Below are 27,390 nucleotides of genomic sequence, written 5' to 3' on the forward strand. Positions count from 1 at the left end.
AAGATATTCAGACTCCAGTTCCCCCGAGATCTCATCACCATTGCTCCATGATTCCCCACCTTTCAGTCCATCTGCTACATACCATCACAGTGTCCTCTTGGCCAAAATTCTGAAACAAAAACCACCACTGAAAAACCTTTCCATAACAACTTTGTTCAACAACACTTCCAATAATACATACAAAACTTGTGCATTCCCTTAATGCCTGTCTTGCGGGTGCCTTGGCATGTCCTAGTGCTCCTGCACAGTGCTAGCCCAGTGGATACAGCATGGCTGGTGGAAGACTGCTGACTTTCAGTGGAGGTGACTGCAGATGGCCTTGCAGGACAGCCTGGAGTGGCTCGGGATAGGCAGCAGCAGTCAGGGATGGCTCACTGAGAGGCATCAAAAGGGCCGCTGCAGAGTGGGAGTGGTGGGAGAATGAATGCTGTCATCTGAGAAAGAACAGCAAGATTGTGGAGCACAAAGCATTGCCCCTCTCCTGAGGAGGTGTCTCAGCAATCCTCGTAATCTGCTGGAGCACAGATTGCTGGACTACTGTGTGCCCCTTTGAGCACTGGTATCCACAGTCATGATGGCAACAGCCTGAGCCTGCAGCAAACCAAGCTAGGCTTGCATGGCAACAAGCATGGATCTCATGACCTCAGTCTGAGCTTCCACTGCAGCACGTAGATGTTGGATGGCTTCTGCCTGTGCTACAGTGGAACTGAGGTATTAGTCCCTTATGCTGCATCGTGGGTGGATCCACAAGTCATGGAGTTGACCACCGCTTCCATCCCAGAAAGCATAAACTCCAATCTCTGCACAAATCCCTGCACCAAGTTACAGCTGGACTCCTCCATGCTGCTTGACAGTGACCAGAGGCTCTGTGGTCGGCCTGCCAATGCACTGAGAATATTGGTGTGCATGCCCATCAGCATTCTCCTGTATGCCGCCCATCAAAGTCCTCACCCGAGTCCTCTGCAGCAGAACTCATCTGCGACCTTGCCTTTCAGGGAGCTGATGCATGCAGTATCCTTTCCCCCTGTCCTTGCTGTAGCCCATTTCTGTCAGGTGCCTCCCCACATGCTGATCTTGCCTCTTTACTACCCTCTACATGCAGTAGCAGTATCTGAGCTGGAGCTGCAATTGTCAGATCAAGAGACACTGCTTCTTCATCAGAGATCAAGGGTGGAATTTTATGAGTGCCGAGGCGTTCCCAACGGAGTTGTTGTAAATTCCGCTTCCGCCGCAATTCCTGTTTCCCACGCGACTTTGTATGTAAATGAGCCATGCGGCAACAGGCATGGGGGACACATGGGATCATACAGCAGGGGCAGCCTTTCATTGGTGGAACCCATCATCACTGCCCCAAGCACCAGGATCGTCACAGATATAAACCATTCTGTGCTTGCAGCCTCCAGGATCAGCAGCCTTCTTTTCATGCAAGTATCTTCAGACTAACTTAAATTGAAGCTTTTACTTAAATCAAAATGTTTTTGTCTCCCTTATTTTGTGAAAGTCACCACCAACATCACGTCATTTATTTTACTTGCAGCCAATGTGAATCACATGTCATCCAGCAGGCAGCGTCGCACCCCACAGTTCAGTGATGCCTCCTTGCAGGTTCTCCTGCAGGCTGTCAGGGAAAGGCAGGAGGTCTTTTTCCCTGCAGATGAAGTCCAAAGACATACCCGCCTCACAAAGGAGGCCTGGATGGGGATAGCAGAGGAGGTCTCGAATTGAGGCCTAGCTGTCCTCGTCTACAGGTAAGTAGATGAAATCGCTGGCATGTTGAAAAAGGACATTGGTCACCTCTTTGATGCACCTGTGCGTCGCAAACTGCGAGATGCCACATATGTTGCCCGTGAACCCCTGTAAGGATCCACTAACAAAAAAATTGAGCACAGCAGTCACCTTGAGGGCAACTGGCATGGGATTCCCACCAAAGCCGAGCAGCTGCAGGTCATGCCGCAGGATCCTACAAATTTCTGTGACCATTTCACATGACATCCTTAGGCATCTCTGGCATCGCCTCTGTGACATTTGAAGGTAATTTATCTTGTCCTGAGGATGCGATGACGTGCCAGTGCCTGTCTTCGATAATTCAGTTCCTGGTTATCATTCGAAGCATCCTCACCTTCCTGTTTTGCCTATTGCTGGTTCTCAGGCATCATGAGTTGAGGGAAAAGAGCCCTCTTTAGTCTATCCCTTTTGTTCTTCTTCCCGTGGTACTAGACAAATTGGGTGTGTGAGACCCACGTCGCTGCGGCTTTTCTGAATAACAAATAAGCAGAGAGTGGCAATTCAACTCCCCGTTGCCAGTGAACTGAAACATCAAGGCAATGAACAGCTCCCTTATATCTGCCTTCAAATTCAGCCAGGTAGAAGACATACCCACTATCATTTGCCTCCTCCCACTCTCCTTCCTCTCCTTGAGTGTCCACTCAATTTCCATTGTCGTTGGAGAAAATGGAATTCAGGGCAAGTCTCCCCATCTTCCAACCTCCTCCTGCAACCTTCCAGCTTGAACCCATCACCCTTGACCAACCAATATTACTGTTAACCTTCCCTCCATAATCATTGAGTCTTTCCCCATTACCATGCACAGTGTAATCATCAATTTATTCATGCCATCCCTTGCTCCATCCCGTTCCTACTATCGACATGCTGACGACTCTTACCCTTTCAATTTCTACACACCAAACTAACCACTGTTGTCGAGTCCCTTTCCCCTCCATATGAAGTTGTCAATTTCCCAGCCATTAGTCTTGACCTTTGCCCCCTATAGGGTCCATTTGCCCTCATTGACTGTGACTCTTCACTCTGCTAGCCAGTAACCTCAATTTGTCCCACAGCTCCCTGGCATTGACAGCACTCATCCCTCCCTTTAGTCCCTTGCCAAATATCTTCACACTGACCTGACCACGCCCGCAGCCGAGAACATGCATCTTCATCATCAACAGCAACCATTCGACAACCTGGACGCTCCACTCCACCCTCCCCTGCTCCTCCATGCATCCGATCGCCCCACCCTTCCCTACCCAACTACCCTGCCCTGCTCCTCCATGCACCTGATCACCCCACCCTACCCTACCCGAGTACCCTGCCTTGTAGACCTCCACCCCCCCGACCCATGCCTTTGCCACCATCCCCTAAGAAGATTCACCCTTTCTGGCAAACATCCATTGCAAATGCTGGCCTGGAGGCAAACATCTATTCCAATGCTGGCATTTGTTTAGCGGATGAGGTAAAGAGAGAAGAGCACAGACCTGAGACTCAACTGCACAAATCCAACTGCTGCATGCCACGGTGAAACAATCGTGAACCAGGTGGCACAGGAATATCGCTCACCATTCACTTAATCTGGCAGGTAGGACTAAATTGTAACTAAGCATAGGGTAATGAGTATTCATGTTATTTAAATTAATGCAAAGGTGCAATCCGCCACCGAACGGGGGGAACTCCGGAATGCCGCAAACCCGCTGCTGACTTAATTCCTTTAAAATATCTTGTCATCAGAAATCCAAAAAAAAACCTCCTGCCTAATTATATCACTCCGCATGCCACCAAATCTGCTTTTGCACAACCCTGCTATTGCTCTCGCTCTTCATCGTGAGGCTGCACTGGTTGACCAGACTGTAAATCTTAGGTATCTGAAAGCAAAAATGTAGAAGGAGAGGGCTGCAGTGAGGAAAGGCAGGTGAGATGGACAGCAAGCGGTCCATGGTCACACCATCTGCAGATTGCACTTGATGCCAGACAGCAGGGTGAGGTGAGGTGGGATTTGAGAAGGAGCATAAGACAGAAACATACTGTAATCCTAAATATTCTCGGCAATGCCAGATGCAACAGCCTCAGTCACAGCCAACCCCATGATGTGGAGCAATGTCTCTTCCAAAGGGCTCAGGAGATGTAGGCATGCCTGTCCCCTGCCAGTTCTCTGCTGTTGCCTGCAGTAATGTATGACTTTGTCCTTCAAGAAAGAGGAAAAAAATGCCAGTGAGTGTGTTGCAATGTGTTTGAGTGATCTGCCTGCCATAGCTGAATAACTGGAAGTAGGTGGAGAGGTGGGTGTGAGGCCGGCAGCATAAATGTTGGGCATGAGTCCTGACTGCTGATGGGTTAGTGTTGGGGGTGTGGTGCATTGAGCAGTGAGAGAGATCGGTGGTGAGGTAGGCAGGAGACATTGTCTGAAGATGCATTCGCTGACCTTGACCCGTGTGAGGTCATTGAATATTTTGCAGCACTGCAGCCAGACTCCGGGAATTAACTTCCCTGGCCACCTGCTCCCGTTCCCTTCAGAGGGTATGCCTTGAGGGCCTCCTGCCCCCATCCCACCCCAAACTGGAAACACAACCTCTTTTCTTCTTTCGACCTCCATTACCAAGGCCTCCTGTTCCCCATCTGGGGACCTTGTAGCCTACTATCTGCCCTGCTGCTCAATTACCAGTCCATTTCCTTTCACCAAAGCAGCTGCTGTACCCTGAGTGCACCTCCCATTTAAGAGGGGCAGGCTGCCTTTAAGAAGTGCAAGCTAGTTGTGCATCATGCGAGTCATGTACATGCCTGGGCTCCCTGCTCAGCATGCAACCAGTCAGCAGTGCATTTTGTGCTGGGCACAAGCATGTTTATGTGTTGGCAGCACCAAAGTTTTCTGCTGTCTGTCTGCCTCAGCAGGACCTGGCATGATCCGCGTGCCCGATATGCGGCCTAATCGGATATTTTCCCCAGCGGGTTTGAGCAAAGATACTTTAATCTGATTGGTTGAAGAGACATACTGTTGCTTGCCCTGCTCACACAGGTTCCAGATCCTCTGTAGAGGGTGCTGTGCTGAAATGGATCTCTATCGAAATTTCCTGTGCAAAAGCCCACAAAAGGTCAGCGCAGCTGTAGCAGTAATGAACAGTGACGCCATTTGTTCACCACTGGCTGCAAAATTCAGGTCATTATAAAACATCATTTAATTTCAAAGTGTAGTAAACAATACCTGCACTGATATTATATTCAGAGGTTTGTAACTGTCTTAATGTAAAGATACTCAACAATGAATGCTGCTCACTCACTATGGAAACCTAACTGTGGAGAAGAAACTGGATACTTAGCACGATACAGAGGAAATGGGAATGTGTGGCAACAATCAGGAGACATAGTCAATAATGGGACAGTAGGAGGCCATTCAGCCCATTGAGTCCATGCCAAATTATTTGCTAATCTGAAGTTGGTATTCATATTTCAAACCAATGAAAACTCTACTTCACTGTTTGCTGTAAATGATACAGAACAAGGCTAGTACTGGTTTGAAACATGAAACTTAGGAGAGGAATTTCCACAGAGCTGCTTCTGTTCCACTGCTATAACATTGCTGCAAGTGCGACGGAAAAAACATTTGGCACAAATGGATTTGCAGTGAAGTTACAGTGGTGGGCCAGTAACAACTCCAAGGAAATGCCCAGCCTAAGCTACTGCTTGATCAAGAAGTTTACAAACTCTAAGTCCAGGAGACACAAGGGAATGTTCCTTTTCATTAGAAGTTCTCTCCCCTTACTGTTGAAAAGTGCATGTGGAATTTCTTGTGAGAAAGTACCACTTGCCCATACTATTATCAGTCATGCCCTTTGAGATCCCATCTAAGCAAAATTACTGTTTTGATCAGTCTTATTTTGATTTTTCATATGTCATATATATTTTAAATTTTTTCTATAATTTTATTCATGTATAAGCTCTTTCAGGTTTTTTTTGGCATGTGATTACACTGCAAATGCTGTTCACAGTCTTGCTTTAACCTGTTTCCCCAGTATTATTGCTTATTCTTTAGTCTTGTCTCATTAAATAGCTTTCCTGATGAGAGCAATGAAGTAGAGCAGAACAAACAACTGGCTAGGGCTGCTCCAGCTTTGCTGAAGGGCAAAGGGTGAGTATTAAGGAGAATGTGCAGTACCTGGGATGATCTACTAACACTACAAAAAGAAGCATTTCGTTACATATGCTAACAAAAAAAAGTGAATACTTACAAATATTTTGGACTTCTAGCAGCGCGAAGCACACTTGTGTTGATTCCCTGGGGGCAGACAGCAGCGCGGGCCGCTATCTGCGCGTTTTTTCTCCAGTAATATCAATGAAGAACGCAGCATGGCTTTTGGCTTTCCTTAATTGTATCAGTGAAGAAAGCCGTGCGAACTGTGCAGCTATCAGCCCGTGGTGCTGCCGACCCCGGAGAATCGACGCAAGTCTGCGTAACGTCACTAGCGCTACGCAAACAAATTTCTCCCAAGTATCTTAGAACAGAATTTCAAGTAGCAGATGTATACTGCTTCACATCTGTAGAATTACTTCTGCAATTACAAATGTTATATTAGAAGTAATGCATGTACTCTCACTTTCTTAGACTAAACAACCCTACTCATAAACAGCGCATTCAGTTTTTAGTCCCATTTCATGCTGCAAGGTGAAAAAGTATGGTGAATTATGGATTGAATACCTTGAAGCAGAAGAGACAATGGGGTGTGCAGATGTATCATTATTTTTGCTTTCTTTTAAATTTCTCATTTACTTTTTACAATGTTTTCTTTTTTATTCTTTGCTTTGCATTGTTTCTTTACATTTTCATTATTCTAGGTTGCAGTACAGCCTTGATATTGCTGATAGACTGGGTGATGAACATGTTCTGATTGGGCTATATATCAACCTCCTCCTGAACAATTCCTCACGGTTAGTTGAGGTTTCTTTTACCCAATACAAAAATAATTATGTTTGAAGGAACATCCTTTAATAATCTGTCAGTTCTAGTCATGTAAAACTAAGTAGGACACGTCATGTGGTGAATGTGGATCATTTATTAAATAGCTACGTGGCCTTATACCACACTGCTTTATGCGAAAGCTGATGAACTCCAGATTTAGATGTTTATTGATGAGATAAAATAGAAATTTAAAATGGAGTGCTTTGCGTATGAACTACTGCAAGAAAATCTACTGTAGTTAGACACAACTTCTGTAAGTTTAGCTGGTATAATATTAGTTTCGATCTATGCTAAATGTCATAGTAACCTGTGTGATTTCTGATCTTTGGATTTCCCAATTTGTCATTATATTTCATTCTCTCCCAGCTATCAAGGAAAAGATCATAACATTGGAAAAGATAATTAGATGAGTATTTGAAAATGAAGACTATAAACAGATATGTGGAATCAGTGGGAAGATGGAGTTAGAATAGGTAGCTCAAGTTGAAGATCTGGCTTCACTTGCAAGCTCTGGGCTTGCTCTACTCAGGGCAGCCCAGTTTGGCAAACGGGTCCTAAAACAAGCATTAGGTGCCTTGCATATGCTAATGAAACTCCTAACACCTGTTTCAGGTGGCCGGAAGAGGTCCAATTTCTACCCAACATGTTTTGCAAAGCTATTAGTCTTTAGCCAAAAAAAGTTACCAACTGTAATTATCAGGTTTCTGCAATCTGAATATGAGCAGCTGTTTATTGAATTCCAATTACTGATAGTTTTTCAATTTTATTGATTGGTTATTTTCACTAGCATTGTTATGCTTTAAATCTCCTCCGTTGTGATTATTTTTTATTCATTCATGGGAAGTGAGCGTCGCTGGCCAGGCCAGCATTTATTGCCCATCCCTAATTGCCCTTGAAAAGGTGCTGGTGAGTTGCCTTCTTGAACCACTGCAGTCCATGTGGGGTAGGTACACCCACAGTGCTGTTAGGAAGGGAGTTCCAGGATTTTGACCCAGCGACAGTGAAGGAACAGCGATATAGTTACAAGTCAGGATGTTGTGTAACTTGGAGGGGAACTTGCAGGTGGTGGTGTTCCCATGTATGTGCTGCCCTTGTCCTTCTAGTTGGTAGAGGTCGCGGGATTGGAAGGTGCTGTCCAAGGAGCTTTGGTGCATTGCTGCAGTGCATCTTGTAGATAGTACACACTGCTGCCACTGTGCATCGGTGGTGGAGGGAGTGAATGTTTGTAGATGGGATGCCATTCAAGCGGGCTGCTTTGTCCTGGATGGTGTCGAGCTTCTTGAGTGTTGTTGGAGCTGCACCCATCCAGGCAAGTGGAGAGTATTCCATCATTCTCCTGACTTGTGCCTTGTAGATGGTGGACAGACTTTGGGGAGTCAGGAGGTGAGTTACTCGCCTCAGGATTCCTAGCCTCTGACCCGCTCTTGTAGCCACGGTATTTATCTGGCTACTCCAGTTCGGTTTCTGGTCAATGGTAGCCCCGAGGATGTTGATAGTGGGGTATTCAGCAATGGTAATGCCATTGAATGTCAAGGGGAGATGGTTAGATTCTCTCTTGTTGGAGATGGTAATTGCCTGGCACTTGTGTGGTGCGAATGTTACTTGCCACTTGGATCAATCCAAGCTTGGATATTGTCCAGGTTTTGCTGCATTTCTTGTTACTGTTACGTGAGTAACATTTGAGCTAATCAGATTCAAGTGTGATGTTACAAGAGTTATGATCGCAGTGGGAGCAAATCTGAAAACCATTCTAAGCACTCGTCCCGTCCTTTTAGAAAGCTGGTAATGCTGGCTGTTTAAACACAGACATCATCAGTTGTTTATCGGCCACTACATATGTGAAACTGATGTGAAAGAAGAAAGTAACCTCACCTACGTAGTTTTTAAACTGAGTTTTATGAACAGAAGCACTCCTGGCACCATTGTGATCAGAACAGGGCCCAGCAGGAAGGGAAATTTCACCCTCCCGATAATTGGGTTTTGTGTAGTAGAAAGGACTATTCTTCCCCTAACCCTGCTGAAATGAAATTGCAGGGCACTCTTCCAAGCTGAGGACATCATAAGCATCTACCCATTCTATCAACCCCTTCCCTCCCCTGTATCTTCCTCTTTAACCCTCCCCTCCTCCATTCATCTTATCTGACCTCTTGCCGTGTATTCACAATACCCTCTGACCTTCCCATCTCTGACGCTGAACGACCTATACTTAACAAAGGGCTCAGTTTTATCACCTTATGCCCCCACCTTAATGAATTTCACGCTCGGCATGACGTTGAGCTCTTTTTCCGTCTTCTTCGCCTCCGGGCTCTCTTCTTTGACCAGGAGTCCTCCCCACAACTAACAGGCCCTTTCAACTGCCTCCAGTATTCTCCTTCCATATGGACCCCTCCCTCTGGCCTGTTACTCTTGATATTTTCATTGAGAACTCAGTGTGGCATTGGCTGTCTCAATTTCTCCACTCCCCTCGCTCACTCTAACCTGTCTCCCTCCGAACTTGCTACACTCCGTTCTCTCAGGTCAAACCCCAACATTCTTATCAAACCTGCTGACAAAGGTGGTGCTGTGGTTGTCTGCGTACCAATCTCTACCTTGCAGAAGCTGAGCGCCAACTCTCAGACAAGAGTGGGCAGAGAAACAATGGCTGGAATATTACCAGGCCACTGAGAGCGAGGTTAGAGGCTGCAGCAGGGGAACTGTAAAATGCGGTTGGAATGCGTTCGGCCAGAAGTCCAGTATCGTGGAGTCAGTTCCAGATATTACAAGCAGCAGAAGTCATGGCAGGCGGACTTCTGAAAACGACCCGGCGGGACCTCTATTAAGGGAGTTAAAAGGGCAAATTTTAGGGTGCATTTCTAACTTCGTCAATGGTACCCAGGAACCATGGGGTTTCAGAGCCCTGCCTGGTTAAAGGAGGCAGTAAGGAGGTGAGAGCTCAGTGCTGCCTCTGCCAGCTATCCATCTGGAGAGCCAATGTGTGGCAGAAGGGAGGGTGGTGAATGGATCACATTGCTGGATGAGAGCAGAAGGGGTGTAAAGTTGCCAGGACTGACTGAGGGGGTATAAAAATGTGCCAGCACTGAATGAGGGGGTGTATAAAGGTGCCAGGACTGACTGAGGGAATGTGCTGCAAGGGTCACAAAGGGGCAGCGGCACTTGCTCCCTAGGGACTAGCCAGAGAAAGGTGTAGTGGTAGGTAAGCTGGACAGAATGCGCAAGATTAGGAAAGAGCCCACCTGCCATGGTTCTAATCCACCCAGTCTTCGTGGGCCCGCCCACACCTGAGGAGCAGTGCAGAGGGAGGGAGGTCCAGGCACTGGTGGATGTAGTCGTAATGTCACTGAACTACTAATCCAGAGACACAATCTAATGAATTAAACAGGTATTTTGCATTGGTCTTCACTATTAAGGATACAAGTAACATCCCAGTATTCGCTGTGAGTCAGGAAATGGAAGGGAGGGAGGAACTCAAGAAAATTACAATCACCAGGGAAGTAGTGCTGAACAAATTGTTGGAGCTGCGGGCTGGCAAGTCCCCGGGTACTGATGGACTTCATCCTAGGGTATTAAAAGAAGTTGCTAGTGAGATAGTTGATGCATCAGTTTTAATTTTCCAAAATTCCCTAGATTCTGGGAAGGTTCCGTTAGATTGGAAAATAGCAAATGTAACTCCTTTATTTAAAAAGGGAGAGAGACTGAAAGCAGTAAACTACAGGCCAGTTAGCTTAACATCTGTCTTAGGGAAAATGTTAGAGGCTATTATTAAAGACATTATAGCAGGGCATTTGGAAAAATTTAAGGTAATCAGGCAGAGTCAACGTGGTTTTGTGAAAGGAAAATCATGTTTATTGGAGTTCTTTGAGGGAGTTGCTTGTGCTGTGGAAAAAGGGGAACTGGTGGATGTATTGAACTTAGATTTCTAGAAGGCATTTGATAAGATACCACATCAAATGTTATTGCAGAAAATAAAAGCTCATGGTGTAGGGGGTACCATATTGGCATGGATAGAAGATTGGCTAGCTAACAGGAAATAGAGTAGGCATAAATGGGTCATTTTTTGGTTGGCAGGATGTAACGAGTGGTGTGCCAGAGGGATCTGTTCTGGGGTCTCAACTTTTTACACTTTATATAAATGGCATGATGAAGGGACAGAAGGTATGGTTGTTAAGTTTGCTGATGACACAAAGATAGGTAGGAAAGTAACTTGTGAAGAGGACATAAGGGGGCTACAATGGGATATAGATTGGTTAAGTGAGTGGGCAAAGACCCGGCAATTGGAGTATAATGTGGGAAAGTGTGAAATTGTCCCCTTTGGCAGGAAGAATAAAAAAGCATATTATATAAATGGTGAGAGATTGCAGAGCTCTGAGATGCAGAGGGATCTGGGTGTCCTAGTGCATGAATCGCAAAAGTTTAGTATGCAGGTACAGCATGTAATTGGGAAAGCTAATAGAATAGTATAGTTTATTGCGAGGGGAATTGAATACAAAAGTAGGGAGGTTATGCTTCAGCTATACAGGGCATTGGTGAGACCACATCTGGAGTACTGTGTACAGTATTGGTCTCCTGATTTAAGGAAGGATGTAAATGCGTTGGAGGCAGTACAGAGAAGGTTTACTAGACTAATACCTGGAATGGGTGGGTTGTCTTATGAGGAAAGATTGAACAGGCTAGGCTTGAGTAAGAGGCAACTTGACTGAAACATACAAGATCCTGAGAGGTCTTGACAGGGTGGAGGTGGAAAGGATGTTTCTCCATGTGGGAGAATCTAGAACTAGGGGTCACTGTTTAAAAATAAGGTATTGCCCATTTAAGACAGAGATGAGGAGAAGTTTTTTCTCTCAGAGGGTTGTGAGTCTTTGGAATTGTCTTCCTCAAAAGGTGGAGGAAGCCAAGTCTTTGAATATTTTTAAGGCAGAGGTAGATAGATTCTTGATGAGCAAGGGGGTGAAAGGTTATCGGGGGTAGGTGGAAATGTGGAGTAATATGTTCAACCATGAACTTATTGAATGGTGGAGCAGGCTTGAGGGGCCAAGTTGCCTACTCCTGCTCCACGACAACTGGTGGAATTTAAAATCAATTAATTAATACAAATTTGGAATTGAAAGCTAGTCTCAGTAATGATGCCATGAAACTATCATCGATTGTTGTAAATGTTTATCCTCAGCAGAGTCCAATTACTCAAACATAGAGCGTGAAATACTTGCTCTGGTGATTGGGATCACAAGGTTCCACACCTGCCTACTCGGTAATCAGTTCATGGTGGAAACCGACCACAAACTACTGGAGATTATCTGGCGCAAACCATTGACAAGCACACAACCTCGACTACAGCGGCTGTTAGTGAAAGTATAGCGGTACGACTCGACATCTGCTACAAATTGGGTACCAAAATGGTCACCTCGGATACGCTGAGCAGATTGCCAAACCCAGCAAGAATTAAGAAGTTCCACTGGATCTGCAAGTAGACAGCATGGACATCGAGGTGGAAGATGTGCTCAAAACCGATTTATTGCATTTTGGCCAGCACAAATGTGACCAACTACAATCAGAAAGAGCCAGTGACCCACAACTGAAGGCACTGTGGCGAGTCATCATAGATGTTAGAAGTGAGTTTAGGGAGTTAGGCTGGAAGCTGAAAGCTCGGACGGACAGAGTTGTTATCTCTGGTTTGTTGCCGGCGCCACGTGATAGTGAGGCTAGGAATAGGGAGAGAGCACAGCTGAACACGTGGCTGCAGGAATGGTGTAGAAGAGAGGGCTTCCAGTTCTTGGATAATTGGACTGCATTCTGGGGAAGATGGGACCTGTTCAAACAGGACGGGCTGCATCTGAACCAGAGGGGCACCAATATCCTGGGAGGGAGGTTTGCTAGTACTGTTCGGGAGGGTTTAAACTAGTTTGGGAGGGGGATGGGAACCGGACTTGTAGTCCAGGGACCAGTGGGTCCACTCAGAAAGACAAAGAGTGTAGTGAGGTATTGGGGAAGGTAGCACTGTCGCAGAGGACAGATGGGCACGGAGAAGGGTTAAAGTGCGTATACTTCAACGCAAGAAGCATCAGGAATAAGGTGAGTGAATTGAAGGCGTGGATGGGCACTTGGGACTACGATGTTGTGGCCATCACTGAAACGTGGATAGGTGAGGGGGAGGAATGGTTCTTGGAGGTACCTGGTTATAGATGTTTTCATAAGATTAGGAATGGTGGTAAAAGAGGTGGGGGGGTGGCATTGTTAGTTAGAAATAGTGTAACAACTGCTGAAAGAATTTTCGAGGAGGATCTGCCGACTGAGGCACTGTGGGTTGAGGTCAGGAACAGGAAAGGAGCAGTCACCTTGATGGGAGTTTTCTATCGGCCCCCCAATAGCAGCAGGGAGGTGGAAGAGCAGATTGGGAAACAGATTTTGGAAAGGAGTAGAAGTCACAGGGTAGTAATTATGGGGGATTTCAACTTCCCAAATATTGATTGGCAACTCTTTAGATCGAATAGTTTGGATGGGGTAGTGTTTGTGCAGTATGTCCAGGAAGCTTTTCTGACTCAGTATGTAGACTGCCCGACCAGAGGGGAGGCAATATTGGATTTGGTACTAGGTAATGAACCAGGGCAAGTGATAGAGCTGTTGGTGGGCGAGCACTTTGGAGATAGTGATCACAATTCTGTAGCATTCACTGTGGTAATGGAGAGGGATAGGTATGTGCAACAGGGCAAGGTTTACAATTGGGGGAAGGGTAGATATGATGCTGTCAGGCAGGAACTGAGGAGCATAAGTTGGGAGCATATGCTGGCAGGGAAGGGCACGGTCGAAATGTGGAACTTTTTCAAGGAGCAGATAGTAGGGGCCATTGATAAGCATGTCCCTGTCAGACAGGGAAGGGATGGTCATGTGAGGGAACCGTGGTTGACAAGAGAGGTTGAGAGTCTTGTTAGGAAGAAGAAGGATGCGTATATAAGGTTGAGGAAAAAGGGCACAGGCATAGCTCTGGAGGGATACAAGATGGCCAGGAAGGATCTGAAGAAAGGGATTAGGAGAGCTAAGAGAGGGCATGAAAAATGCTTGGCGGGTAGGATAAAAGAAAACCCCAAGGCCTTTTACGCGTATGTCAGAAATATGAGGATGACTAGGGGGACCGTAGTTCCGGTCAAGGACAATAGCGGGAGACTGTGTGTTGAGCCGGAAGAGATAAGTGAGGTTTTGAATGAGTACTTCTCTTCGGTATTTACGAATGAGAAGGGGTGTATTACTGAAGAGGACGGTGTGAAACAGACTGGTAAGCTCGAGGAAGTGCTCGTTAGGAGGGAAGATGTGTTGGGGTTTTTGAATAACTTGAAGATAGACAAGTCTCCCGGGCCTGACGGGGTATATCCAAGGATGTTATGGGAAGCAAGGGATGAAATTGCAGAGCCGCTGGCAATGATCTTTTCATCTTCTCTGTTGACGGGGGTGGTACCAGGTGATTGGAGGGTGGCAAATGTTGTGCCCCTGTTCAAGAAAGGGAATAGGAACAACCCTGGGAATTACAGGCCAGTTAGTCTTACTTCGGTGGTAGGCAAGTTGATGGAAAAGGTGCTGAGGGATAGGATTTCTGAGCATCTGGAAAGACACTGCTTGATTCGGGACAGTCAGCACGGTTTTGTGAGGGGTAGGTCTTGCCTCACAAGCCTGATTGAATTCTTTGAGCAGGTGACCAAGCAAGTGGATGAGGGTAAACCAGTGGATGTGGTGTACATGGATTTTAGTAAGGCATTTGATAAGGTCCCCCATGGTAGACTTATGGAGAAAGTCAGGAGGCATGGGATAGTGGGGAATGTGGCCAGTTGGATTAAGAATTGGCTAACTGATAGAAGGCAGAGAGTGGTCTTAGATGGTAAATACTCAGCCTGGAGCCCAGTTACCAGTGGCGTGCCACAGGGATCAGTTCTGGGTCCTCTCCTGTTTGTGATTTTTATTAACGACTTGGATGAGGAAGTCGAAGGGTGGGTCAGTAAATTTGCAGATGATACAAAGGTTGGTGGAGTTGTGGATACCGAGGAGGGCTATTGTCGTCTGCAAAGGGACTTGGATAGGTTGCAGTGCTGGGCTGAAAAGTGGCAGATGGAGTTTAACCCTGAAAAGTGTGAGGTCGTCCATTTTGGAAGGACAAACACGAATGCAAAATACTGGGTTAACGGTAGGGTTCTTGGGCATGTGGAGGAGCAGAGAGACCTTGGGGTCTATGTGCATAGATCGTTGAAAGTTGCAACTCAAGTGGATAGGGCTGTGAAGAAGGCATATGGGGTGTTAGCGTTCATTAGCAGAGGGATTGAATTTAAGAGCCGTGAGGTGATGATGCAGCTGTACAGGACCTTGGTGAGGCCTCATTTGGAGTACTGTGTGCAGTTCTGGTCGCCTCATTTTAGGAAGGATGTGGAAGCCTTGGAGAGGGTGCAGAGGAGATTTACCAGGATGTTGCCTGGAATGGAGAATAAGTCTTACGAGGAAAGGCTGAACATTCTAGGCCTCTTCTCATTAGAACGGAGAAGGATGAGGGGTGACATGATAGAGGTTTATAAGATGATCAGGGGAATAGATAGGGTAGACAGTCAGAAACTTTTTCCCCGGGTGGAGCAAAGCGTTACAAGGGGTCATAAATTTAAAGTGAAGGGTGGGAGATATAAGGGGGATGTCAGGGGAAGGTTCTTTACCCAGAGAGTGGTCGGGGCATGGAATGCCTTGCCTGGGGAAGTTGTTGAGTCAGAAACTTTAGGGACTTTCAAACGGCTTTTAGATAGGTATATGGATAAAGGAGAATGATGGGGTATAGATTAAATTGTCCTTGACAGAGGACAAAGGATCGGCACAACATCGTGGGCCGAAGGGCCTGTTCTGTGCTGTATTTTTCTATGTTCTATGTTCTAAGGTTGGCCTGACACGGTAAAAGAGGTGCCAGAAACACTCAGATGCTTTTGGTCTTATAGAGATGAATTCGGTATCTTGAGCGGCGTCCCCTTCAAAGGAAAACAAATGATTGTGCCCAAAGCTTCCTGAGAGAACATCTTGTCACAACTTCACCAAGGCCATGTGGAAATACAGCAAACACGACGACTGGCACGATATACTGTTTATTGGCCAGGGATAAACGTGAAATCAAAAGGTTAGTGAGGAGGTGCGAGGCATGCCAGAGCCACCAGCCACAACAACGCAAAGAATCTCTACACCCTCACGAGATTCCATAAGTCCCTTGGCCCAAAATTGTCACTGACCTATTTTCCGTTAATGGAGACTACTTTATCTTAGTCACCAATTATTTCTGCAAATTGCCAGTTGTCAGACAGGTAAAAGACACTTCAAGAGCGGTCGTCACAGACACATTGAGTGCCATATTCAGTCTATTCGGTGCACCTGAAGAAATCCTTTCTGACAATGGGCCACAGTATACGGGCAAACCTTTCAGGGATATGTATGCCAAATGGGGTGTAAACCATGTGACATCCTCACCACATTACCCTAGATCTAATGGTCTTGCCAAGCGAATGGTTGGCACAGTCAAAGAACTTTTCCTGAAGTGTAGGTCAATGAAACAAGACTTTCGTGTTACCATGCTCCACCTCAGAGCTACACCTATGGATATGGGCTTACCATCACCAGCAGAGATCATGTTTGGCAGACAAGTGCAGACGACTCTGCCAAGTTATCATCTGTCCAAATTCTCCGAGATGCAGGAGATGCTGCTCGAAAAACAGGGGAGAATGAAGTTGGTGGATTACCGACATGCAGGGGCGGAACTACCTCAGTTATACATAGAACAAAAGGTCAGGGTCATACACCCCACAATGAGAACATGGTTACCCGCAGCAGTATCCGAAGTATACAGTGAGCCTTGGTCCTCCAAGATTCGAACATCCAGCAGAGAGGTGTTGAGAAGGAACTGAAGCCAACTTAGAGAAGAGTGCAATACTCCAATTGCACACAGTGGACGCAAAAGAGCGCACTCCGACGATGAGGGTGTGATGGAATAACAGGACAACAACCAACACATTGACAACATGCCTGCAAACCACATCCACATCCCCGGAAAGTTATACTGTAACCAGATCTGGAAGAGTTGTCAAACCACCGAAATGATATATAGGCTTCTATATTTGTAAATGTCATAATCTATATCCCGTATAACTAATTTTGATATCTAATTTTATGTATTTTTACTTGTAGCGTACGAGACCTATCTTTGGAAAGAAGGGGGATGTTGTATGATTGCCTTTAAGAGTGATGTCCCTTTAAGATCTCAGTATGCTAATGAGCCAAGTACCAGGATGTATTCATGTCACTACAAGCCAGAGTCTCGCTGCAACAGTAACACCTAGAGAAAGGTTCTGTAAATAGTTCGCTCTGTACTATATATAGTAGTTTAGCTGTAATAAACCTGTTTGAGATCTCCAACGAACTGGACTCCATGCATCTCATTTATGTTGCATCAGACAACATAAAGACCTTTACAAACCTTGGTTCAAACATGGACGAAAGAGCTCAATTCCAAAGGTGAGTTGAGAGTGACTGCTCTTAACTGCAAGGCAGCATTTGACCAAGTTTGGCGTCAAGGAGCCCTAGCAAAATTGAAGTCATTGGAAATCGGTGGAAAATTCTCTACTGGTTGGAGTCATACCTAGCACAAAGGAAGATGGTTGTGGCTGTTGGAGACCTATCATCTCAGCCCCAGGACATCGCTGCAGGAGTTCCTCAGGGTAGTTTCCTAGGCCCAGCCATCTTTCAGCTGCTTCATAAATGACCTTCCTTCCATCAAAAGATCAGAAGTGGGGATGTTCACTGATGATTGCACAATGTTCAACACCATTCGCGACTCCTCAAATACTAAAGCAGTCCGTGTCCATATGTCGCGAGACCTGGACAACATTCAGGCTTGGGCTGAAAAGTGGCAGGTAACAGTTGCGCCACGTAAGTGTCAGGCGATGACCATTTCAAACAAGAGAGAATCTAACCATCTCCCCTTGACATTCAACGGCATTACCATCGCTGAATACCCCACCATCAACATCCTGGGGGTTACCATTGACCAGAAACTGAACTGGACCAGCCATATAAATACTGTGGTTACAAGAGCAAGTCAGAGGCTGAGAATTCTGCGGTGAGTACCTCACCTCCTGACTCCCCAAAGCCTGTCTACCAACTACAAGACACAAGTAAGGAGTGTGATGGAATACTCTCCACTTGCCTGGATGAGTGCAGCTCCAACAATATTCAACAAGCTGAAAACCATCCAGGGCATAGCAGCCTGTTTGATCAGCACCCCTTCCACCACTTTAAACATTCATTCCCTCCACCACCAACGCACAGTGGCATCAGTGTGTACTATATACAAGATGTACTACAGCAACTAACCAAGGCTCCATCGACAGCATCTTCCAAACCTGCGACCTCTACCATCTAGAAGAACAAGGGCAGGAGACCCATGGGAACACCATCACCTGCAAGTTCCCCTCAAAGCCACACACCATCCTGTCTTGGAACTATATCACCATTCCTTGACTGTCACTGGGTCTGAAACCTAGAACTCCCTTCTTAACAGCACTGTGGGTGTATCTACACATGATGGACTACAGTGGTTCAAAAAGGCAGTTCACCAGCACATTTTCCAGGACAATTAGGGATGGGCAACAAATGCTGACATTGCCAGCAATGTTCACAACCCCTGAAAGAATTTTTAAAAAAAGGAAATGCTAAGTATCCTGACTTGCCTGCCGAAGAACTTGCACACAATGGCTGAGAGCATGGAGGTTTCCAGTTCCAACTTGTCTTGGTGCTTCATGCAGAAAATGGAGACCATGCTGTTTAACCATGGAGCAAGTGATCAGTTCCACAGACCGGGTAGTAGGGCCTACTGTAATGGAGCCATGGACGACAATTCTGTTGCTTCCATTGTCACTCTCATGTACAGGGTTGACTTTGGCTTCCATAGTATCATATCATTCCCGCACTCTATTTATTTTCTGGCAAAGAGATAGAAGTACTAAGGCACAGCTCCAGGAGAGTTGCATTGGATCATGGAAGAGGCTCCTGCTGTTCTCTGTCAAGATGACAGCATACCTACTTCTGCCAATACCCACTCCACTAGTACTCTTGCTAGGGCTGCACAGCCAGCTGGGCCAGACTGCTTGGCCCACGTCGTGTTGAGATGGGCCCTTTAGGCCCAAGCTGCTCAAGGAAGCTCAGCAACCTTTTACCTTTCAAGCTGTAGCCAGAGGGGGTAGATTTCATAGATGCAACAGGATATGTAAACGAGCACAGAAGAGAGGCACTAGTATAACTGGGTGGTTGATGGTCGGCACAGACTCGTTGGGCCGAAGGGCCTGTTTCAGTGCTGTATCTCAAAACAAAAAACAAAAAAAAAGGGTGATTCCTAATTCTGCAATTTGATTGTAATCCAACTATGAAGTGAGTTCTTGCACCAATTTTTTTCCCCTGGATTTGGAGTTGGTGTTAGCATTTGTCGTCAAATAAAGCCTGAGGCCTCCAGATTCTGAACCCAAAAATGGGTCTAGATGAATTTCCACCCTTTGTGAGTCAGGCAAGGTTAGCCCTTGCATTGTTCTGCTTCTACGTGGCTGCAGCATTTCTGTGTCATCAAGGCCACAGGCTGAAGCTGGCACTCCACAATCACTAGACCTAACAGCACAGAAAGTGGTCAATCAGCCCATTGTGCCTGTGCTGTCTCTTTGAAAGAGCTATCCAATTAGTCCCACTTCCCATGATCCTGCCAATTGTTCCACTTCTGGTATTTTTCCAATTCCCTTTTGAAAGTTACTGTTGAATCTGCTTCCATCACCCTTTCAGGCAGTGTATACCAGATCCATATTACTTGCTGTGTAAGGAAAAAAAAATCTCATCTCTCCTCTGGTACTTCTGTGAATTTTCTTAAATCCGCATCCTCTGGTTACCAACCCTCCCACCAATCGAACAGTTTCTCCTTATTTACTCTGTCAAAACCCCTCATAATTTTAAGCATGTCTATTAAATATTTCTGATTCCAGTTCTGATGAAAGGTCATTGACCTGAAAGTTATGTCAACTTTTGTAAAACTCTAACTCCGAAGAAGGGTCACTGACCCGAAATGTTAACCCTGCTTCTCTCTCCACAGATCTGCTGAGTATTTCCAGCATTTTCTGTTTTTATTTCAGATTTCCAGCATCCGCAGTATTTTGCTTTTATTAAATCTCTCTCTTTACCTTCCCAGAGATCTTTCAGATCAAAATTTTCAGTCCTATTAATATAAACTAATATAATATATCACAAATGGCCAGCTAAAATGGGCATTCTTATAATTCTTATAATAACCGCAGTTATTATTGGAAAAGAGTTACAAATGGAATTTTAAGTGATAACATAAATGTAATTGTGCTCCAAAATATACTGTGGTCTCAAGGAAACTGATCAGCTGATCAAAGTGTGTTGAGCTGTAAAATCAAACGAATGATGAGCAGTGTGCAGGGATAGGCACCGACATGTTGCAGCATGGACATTTGACAAAATTATTGACTCAACCAGGGACATGGGGACAATTAATCTGTATATAAAGTGTATAACCAATCTAATGCCATCAAAACACAGTCCAATTTAAAACACATTTCTCCCTATAAATAAAGTAGCTAAGCGTACAAACATCAATGGAGATCAGCACAACTGTATTCGTGGACTAGCAAGCAAAACAGCATGCAATGCCAATGTGAATTACTTCTGTTGATAGAATGTCACTGGGTGGTAGATAGACCTTATCGGATGACCTCTGTGGATTCACACTGTGTCAGGAATACCAATTGACCCAATAAACCATGAAACTCAAGGAGAAGATTGTTGTAGTTATTAAGGTGAGGCAGTAGACAAATCAGCAATAGAAATACGGACCATTTCTCACACTGCTGTTGTCACAAGACAATTTAACCCATGATGGTCAATGTTTGTGCAATTTCTCCACCTGCTTGTAATATGTGTCTAAAGGCAGGGCAGTGATCTCCAAATCAGGAGAAATTTATAGAATGGAGCAGATAGAACTTAAGAAGAGTCATGTAAAACAGAACAGTAAAGTGGAACAGGAAGGTAAAAGACTAGTTTATTCATCTCGGCAGGCTGGTAAACTAGGTCCTGGATTTTCTAAATTACAGAAACAGCAGAATCTGTCATGGACAAAATGTCATTTTCTCACCAAAGCAAGTGGCAAAATTAGATAAACACAATTACAAATGAAGAGCGCCCTTCAGTTCCTGCCATAAAGTGATTTTCTTAAATTCAATTATGTTGATATCTCAGTCTATTACTATCGATTCCGATTCAGCACTGACAAAATAATTATTGAGAAAACTTTTCTGCAAAAGGTTGAGTGGTTGTTACTGCATGTATTATTCAGTTACAAAATGTCACTCTCTGTAAGATTTAGTACTATCTGTAAAATTGTACTCCGGACTAACTGATTTATGTCCAATCTCTGACCTGTAAGCAAAGGTGCACTTGTAACATAATGTAATTTTCTGAGACAGACAACTTTCAAATGATATTGGCCAGTCAGCTTATCTGCCCTCAAACTGGATAGTAAATGATGCACATTGCAGTTACTGATCTTTGACATATTTGTAAAACTTGTCCTTTAACCCAATTCACAGCAAAGAAAAATTAGCTAATGACTGTTTCTAACATGATCATTGAAACATAATTTTTTACTATGTCTTTCCCGACAGATTTTAAAACTGCAAATGCAGCATGGATTTTGTTAAGGAATCGTAGACAGTCCATCATAGATTAAGGTTTATTAAAGCTATCCATTACATTGTATTTACCAACTATTGTATATGGGGGTCAGAAGCGTTTTGTTTTTGCCAATATCACTCAGCCCCATTACACTGTACTCTTGTATTCACAAGTAATTTGCAGTGCTGACTTCTGGAGATTCCTTGGATTTTCTTGCCTGTTTTCCCCTCAATACAAGTTCTGGAACAATGTGATTCCAAGTGGATAGCAGCGGAATTGTGACATTTATATAGAAGTAAAGGTCCAGCAACTTTGAACATGTCACTGAACTTGTGTCCCAAGTGAAAGTAATGCGTGCCAGAGCGTAGAAATCGAGACGTTCCCTAAGTGATTTTAAAATGGGTTCCGCTTTTTTTTTTAAAAAGCCTGCCAGAATATCGCAAAGCTGTCCGAAATTCAGAAGCGCCGTTCTGCCAGATATGAAACTGACAGTCATATAATTTTTTTTAAAGCCAGTATGGTCAGAAAGAAGAAGCCAATGGGAAATTTCTCATCTCTGAAATTACCAGTCACGTACCTCAAAATATTTCACCATGGTAACTGGTGTCCGTGTACAGACACGTTGCTGACCCCTGGCAGTGTGTAGCAGATCTTGATTTTGCAATAAGGGTTCTGCTTAAAGTATACAATGGTAGCAAATAGTAAGTGGTTTGGTGCGGTGTCATTGTGTTAAGAATCTTGCCACCTATTTTATACAGAATGGTTATAATAAATGTAAAGAAGCAATAATTAACTTCCATGCTCTAAATGGGCTTCCCAGTATTAAGTTTGAAATAAATATCACTATAGCAATAATATCCAGGGAATAGCATAAAAACATATTTGAACTTTGATGAGATTGAGAGCTATTAAATGAATGTATCCAGTTTCATTGTTAAGGTTTTATCCTTTCTTAATAGTGTCCTTGATAGTCCAAGCCGACTAGATGAAGAACATCGATTGATAGCACGGTATGCAGCACGACTCGCTGCTGAGGCAGCGTCTTCAGTAAGTAGTGAACCAAACAGTCTGGTTTCTTTCAGTTTAATTTGTTAATATGTTGAGCTGATAACCAAATTTAGTTGTAGCTGAACAACTCAATATTAGCTGCAGCATCACAAGGATATACATTTTTAAATGTTCCTTCAAAGCATGCAGTGCAATGTGAAGCCCACTTTGTGCAATGTGCCCAGCTTCTGCAACTTGATTTTGTGGTATACTACGTTTAAAAAATGAAAACATTTTATGAATTCATAGAATCATAGAATGATTACAACACAGAAGGAGATAATTCAGCCTTCTGTGTTGGTGCCGGCTCCCTGCAAGAACATCTCAGCTAGCCTCATTCCCCTACCCTTTCCTCGTGGCCCTGCTATTTCTTTCTCTATCCAATTCCCTTCTGAAAGCTCTGTTTGTACCTGCTTCAACCACATGCTTGGGTAGCGCATTCCAAATCCTAACCACTTGCTGTGTAAAAAGGTTCTTCCTCATGTCGCCGTTGTTTCTTTTTCCAATCAACTTACATCAGTGTCCTCTAGTTTTGAACCCTTCCGCCTGTGAAACAGTTTCTCCCTGTCTAGATCCCTCATCATTTTGAACACTTCTATCAAATCTCCTTTCAACCTTCTCTAAGGAGAACAACTCCAGCTTCTAAAATCTACCAACATAACTGAAGTTCCTCATCCCTGGAACCATGCTCATAAATCTTTTCTGCACCCTCTCTAAAGCTTTCACGTCCTTCCGAAAGTGCAGTGCCCAGAACTGAACACAAAACTCCAGTTGAGGTCAAACTAGAGTTTTATAAATAAAAGCAAAATACTGCGGATGCTGGAAATCTGAAATAAAAACAAGAAATGCTGGAACCTCTCAGCAGGTCTGGCAGCATCTGTGGAAAGAGAAGCAGAGTTAACGTTTCGGGTCAGTGACCCTTCATCGGAGTTAGAGTTTTATAAAAGTTGACATAACTTTTGTACTTTATGCCTCTATTTATTTAACAAATCCATACTGGCTTTCCCAAATTAATCCGGACTTGTCCAAGTGACTGTTAATTTTGTCCTGGATTATTGACTCTAAAAGCTTCCCTCTCACCACGTTTAAACTGACTGGCCTGTAGTTGCTGGGTTTGAATAAGGGTGTAACATTTGCAATTCTCCAGTCCTCTGGCACCACCCCCATTTCTAAGAAGGATTGAATATTTTAGAAAGTTAAGATATATTTTTGCATTGAATTGTTACAGGATATTTGCAGTTGATTTTTCTGTTTCAGGCTAATAAAATTGCTGTGTCACATCAACTGCATTTTTTAATTTTAAATAATCCATCGAACCTGATTTACCCTAAACAAACCATAAGAATTTAGAAGAAATCAATTTTAAGACTATGTGGAACATATCTTAATAATTCTTTATAGTCTCAAAGAAGTGCAATTTATATTACAAATACAGTAACCAAAACAGTTTTTCCAATATATAGGGCTGCATTTTTTTGAAGATTGGAAGGTGGGGTGAGACCCCACCTCGGCTCCCCATCAGGTCCCCCAAGCCACTCCACAGTGGGCAGCCAATTAACTGCCCGCCATTGGGAACGCCGAGCCTTTAAGGGACAGAGCTACTGGCCAATAGGCAGGCCAGCAGCTCTGCAGTACCAGCAGCACCCCTGGGAGCAGTAGCGACTGTTGGTACTGCAGGAGACCGCGCAGTACTGAGAAGAGAGAAAACCATGGGAAAGGTGATTGGGGCCAGGGTAGCCAGGGCCATTCAGGCAGGCGAGGGTTAGTGAGGATGGGGGACTGTCTTCCCAGGGGGGTGGCGATCACCACTTGGGGGGGCCTCCGGGGGCCCTGGATGGCCCCCAAAGGAGGGACCCCCGCAACCATGCAAGGAGTTTGCCAGGCTTTACCTGCGGCATTTCCCCACGACGGCGGGCCCCTCTGTCTTCCACTAATTTGAGGTGAAGGTGGGAAGAGGCCCTTAAGTGGCCACTAATTGGCCTTCACCCCTCTTCCCACCACCCCCCCCCCCCCCCCCACCCTCCATCACTGCCTCCAAGGGCACAATAAAATTCTGCCCATAGGCTTGGTCATTTTTTCTTACAATAACCATTGAAAGGTAATTATCATTGCTTTTGGCAGAATATTGTTAAATCTTAAAAGACATCACCTGAAGACATGGGCTGGAGCCGCCGCAATATTTTGTATGGCAGCTCTTTAACTTAGAGGGGCGGAGCACCACTCCTGATGACATAGAGGGAGCAGGCACTTCATCCCTAGCAACAGTGTCTGGCGCCACCACCATTTTTAAAGGGCTTCAAGCCCAGACAGCTAATATAAATTTTTAAAGAGTTCTGCACTTGAGATTAAAATGTAAACATACAATTAAATATCAAAGCCCCTCTTCCAACCTCTCCCTCCCATGGCCAAACAAGATATTTTTTCCCTTCTCCTCCCCACCCCACCACCCTCCCCCCCCCCCCCCCCCCCCCCCCAAAAAAACATTTTTGCTGGTCCCGACCTTTCACCCTCAAACATTATTCTCTTTGCCCTTCAACCCCTTCCCACCATTCCCTCAGCTAATCATAACAGTTTTCTCCCATTCCTCCCACCCTGAAAACTTCATTCTCCCTCCCCCCCCACCCCAAATAGCGTTCCGCCTCGGATCTCCAAATGGAGGTCCGAATGCGTGGGACTTCCAGCAACCAGCTGGAATATCAGCTTGGGATGGTTGTCGTTGAAAGGTAAGTTCATTTGTATTCATTAAGCTTTATTAACATATGTAAATTGTGGGGGGTTTTTGCCAAGCAGTGGGGGGCCTCCCCGAGGCCTCATTGCCGCAGGTGAAATGAGGCGGGGCCTTCCCAGCGTCAAGGCCCATGGTAGTCCTCTCCCGGAAGGCTTTTCTGGGCCCCCCTGCCACAACCCCCTGACGTTGGGGGGGTCAGTAAAATTCAGCCCATGTGGTCAGTTTCCACCTGTATGGTGACAAAACCTCTCCACAATCTCTCTCCACTACCTTCGTGTTATCAGACTGTATGTCCAACATGCAGCCTTAGATGAACTGTAATTTCCTCCTATTTAACTATTGGGAAGACTGACGCCATTGCCTTTGGGGCCCCCACTGCAAACTCTGTGCCCTCACGACCAATTCTAACTTGCTCCCAGCCTCTGTCTTGGGTTAAACCAAACTCTTTCCAACCTTGGCATCCTATTTGATTGATCTAAGCTTTAAATCCCTTATCCACCCCATCAAAATGTCCACCTACTGCAACATTCTAACATTGCCCATCTGCTGCTGAAATCCTAATCCTTGTCTTTGTTGCCTTGACACTTAAATATGCCACTGCTCTCCAGGCCAGCCTCCCATCTTCCGCTGTCCGTAATACTTATTCATCGAAGATAATTACAGGCCAGTCAGTTTAACCTCGATGGTGGGAAAACTTCTAGAAAAAGTAATTCAGGACAAAATCCATAGTCACATGGACAAATGCGAGTTAATTAAGGAAAGTCAGCATGGATTTGTTAAGGGAAAACCATGTTTAAATAATTTGCTGGAGTTTTTTGAGGAGGTAACAGAAAGGGTTGATGAGGGCAATGCTGTTGATGTGGTGTACATGGACTTTCAAAAGACATTTGATACAGTGCCACACAACAGACTTGTGAGCAAACTTGTAGCTCGTGGAATAAAAGGAACGGTAGTTTCATGGATACAAAATTGGCTGAGTGACAGGAAACAAAGAGTAGTGGTTAATGGATGTTTTTCAGGCTGGAGGAAGGTTTGTAGTGGAGTTCCCCAGGATTCAGTGTTGGGACCCTTGCTTTTCCTAATGTGTATTAATGACCTAGGTTTGGTGTACAGGGCATAATTTCAAAGTTTGCAGACGATACAAAACTTGGAAGCATAGTGAACTGTGAGGACAATTGTGTAGAACTTCAAAAGGACATAGACAAGTTGGTGAAATGGGCAGACAGGTGGCAGCTGAATGCAGAGAAATGTAAAGTGATTCATTTTGGTAGGAAGAACATGGAGAGACAATATAGAATACAGGGTACAATTCTAAAGGAGGTGCAGGAGCAGAGGGACCTGGGTGTATATGTGCATAAGTATTTGAAGGTGGCAGGACAGGTTGAGAGAGTGGTCAATAAAGCATAGTCTCCTGGGCTTTATTAATAGAGGAATAGAGTACAAGACCAAGCAAGCTATGTTGAACTTGTATAAGACACTAATTCAGCCTCAGCTGGAGTATTATGTCCGGTTCTGGGAGCTGCATTTTAGGAAAGACATGAGGGCGTTGGAGAGAGTACAGAATAGATTCACGAGAATGGTTCCAGGGATGAGTAATTTCAATTATGAAGATAGATTGGAGAAGTTAGGACTGTTTTCCTTGGAGATGAGAAGGCTGAGAGGTGATTTGATAGAGGTATTCAAAATCATGAGGGGTCTGGACAGAATAGATAGAGAGAAACTGTTCCCACTCGTGAAAGGATCGAGAACGAGAGGGCACAGATTTAAAGTATTCAGTAAGAGAAGCAAAAGTGACATGAGGAAAAACATTTTCACGCAGCGAGTGGTTAAGGTCTGGAATGCACTGCCTGAGAATGTGGTGGAGGCAGGTTCAATTGAAGCATTCAAAAGAGAATTATGTGAAAAGTTATATGAAAAGGATGACTGTCCAGCAAAGGCCTGCTCGGGTCTGTAAATGAGCCTGACCTGTCCCGATTCCTTCCATTTTATCCTGCGCCCGACCCGACCTGACCATCAGTTAACTTACCTTCTGTTTTTCCACTTTGTTCCTTATCTGCACAAGCTTAAAATAACTGTAACAAAACCACCTTTAAAGTCCAAAAAGTAAATTAACATTAGAGTCATTTACCTGAGGTGGTGATAGAGTGTGTCCGATCCGGCCCGACCC

The 27,390-nt window shown here is 44.9% G+C and overlaps 1 protein-coding gene and 1 long non-coding RNA gene across 11 annotated transcripts in view; one reads left to right on the top strand and one right to left on the bottom strand.

Moving 5' to 3' along the window:
• The window catches only part of LOC137369962 (uncharacterized), a 45,212-nt gene extending 39,031 nt beyond the window's left edge, over positions 1 to 6,181 (bottom strand). For both annotated transcript variants that reach the window (XR_010975053.1, XR_010975052.1), the window contains exon 1: positions 5,994 to 6,181. This is a non-coding gene — a long non-coding RNA (uncharacterized lncRNA). The remainder of the gene's footprint in view (positions 1 to 5,993) is intronic.
• Positions 1 to 27,390, top strand: part of dtna (dystrobrevin, alpha) — a 437,687-nt gene that overhangs the window by 320,308 nt on the left and 89,989 nt on the right. For 6 of the 9 annotated variants that reach the window (XM_068031788.1, XM_068031787.1, XM_068031789.1 and 3 more), the window contains exons 11-13: positions 5,816 to 5,893; positions 6,598 to 6,690; positions 22,408 to 22,495. In XM_068031788.1, coding sequence (XP_067887889.1) covers positions 5,816 to 5,893; positions 6,598 to 6,690; positions 22,408 to 22,495 — 259 coding nt within the window. Of the gene's footprint in view, positions 1 to 5,815; positions 5,894 to 6,597; positions 6,691 to 22,407; positions 22,496 to 27,390 lie in introns of those variants that run through there. The other 3 variants (XM_068031794.1, XM_068031796.1, XM_068031795.1) reach the window with 2 other exon arrangements.

Source organism: Heterodontus francisci, chromosome 5 (assembly GCF_036365525.1).
Source record: "Heterodontus francisci isolate sHetFra1 chromosome 5, sHetFra1.hap1, whole genome shotgun sequence".
NCBI lineage: Eukaryota > Metazoa > Chordata > Chondrichthyes > Heterodontiformes > Heterodontidae > Heterodontus > Heterodontus francisci.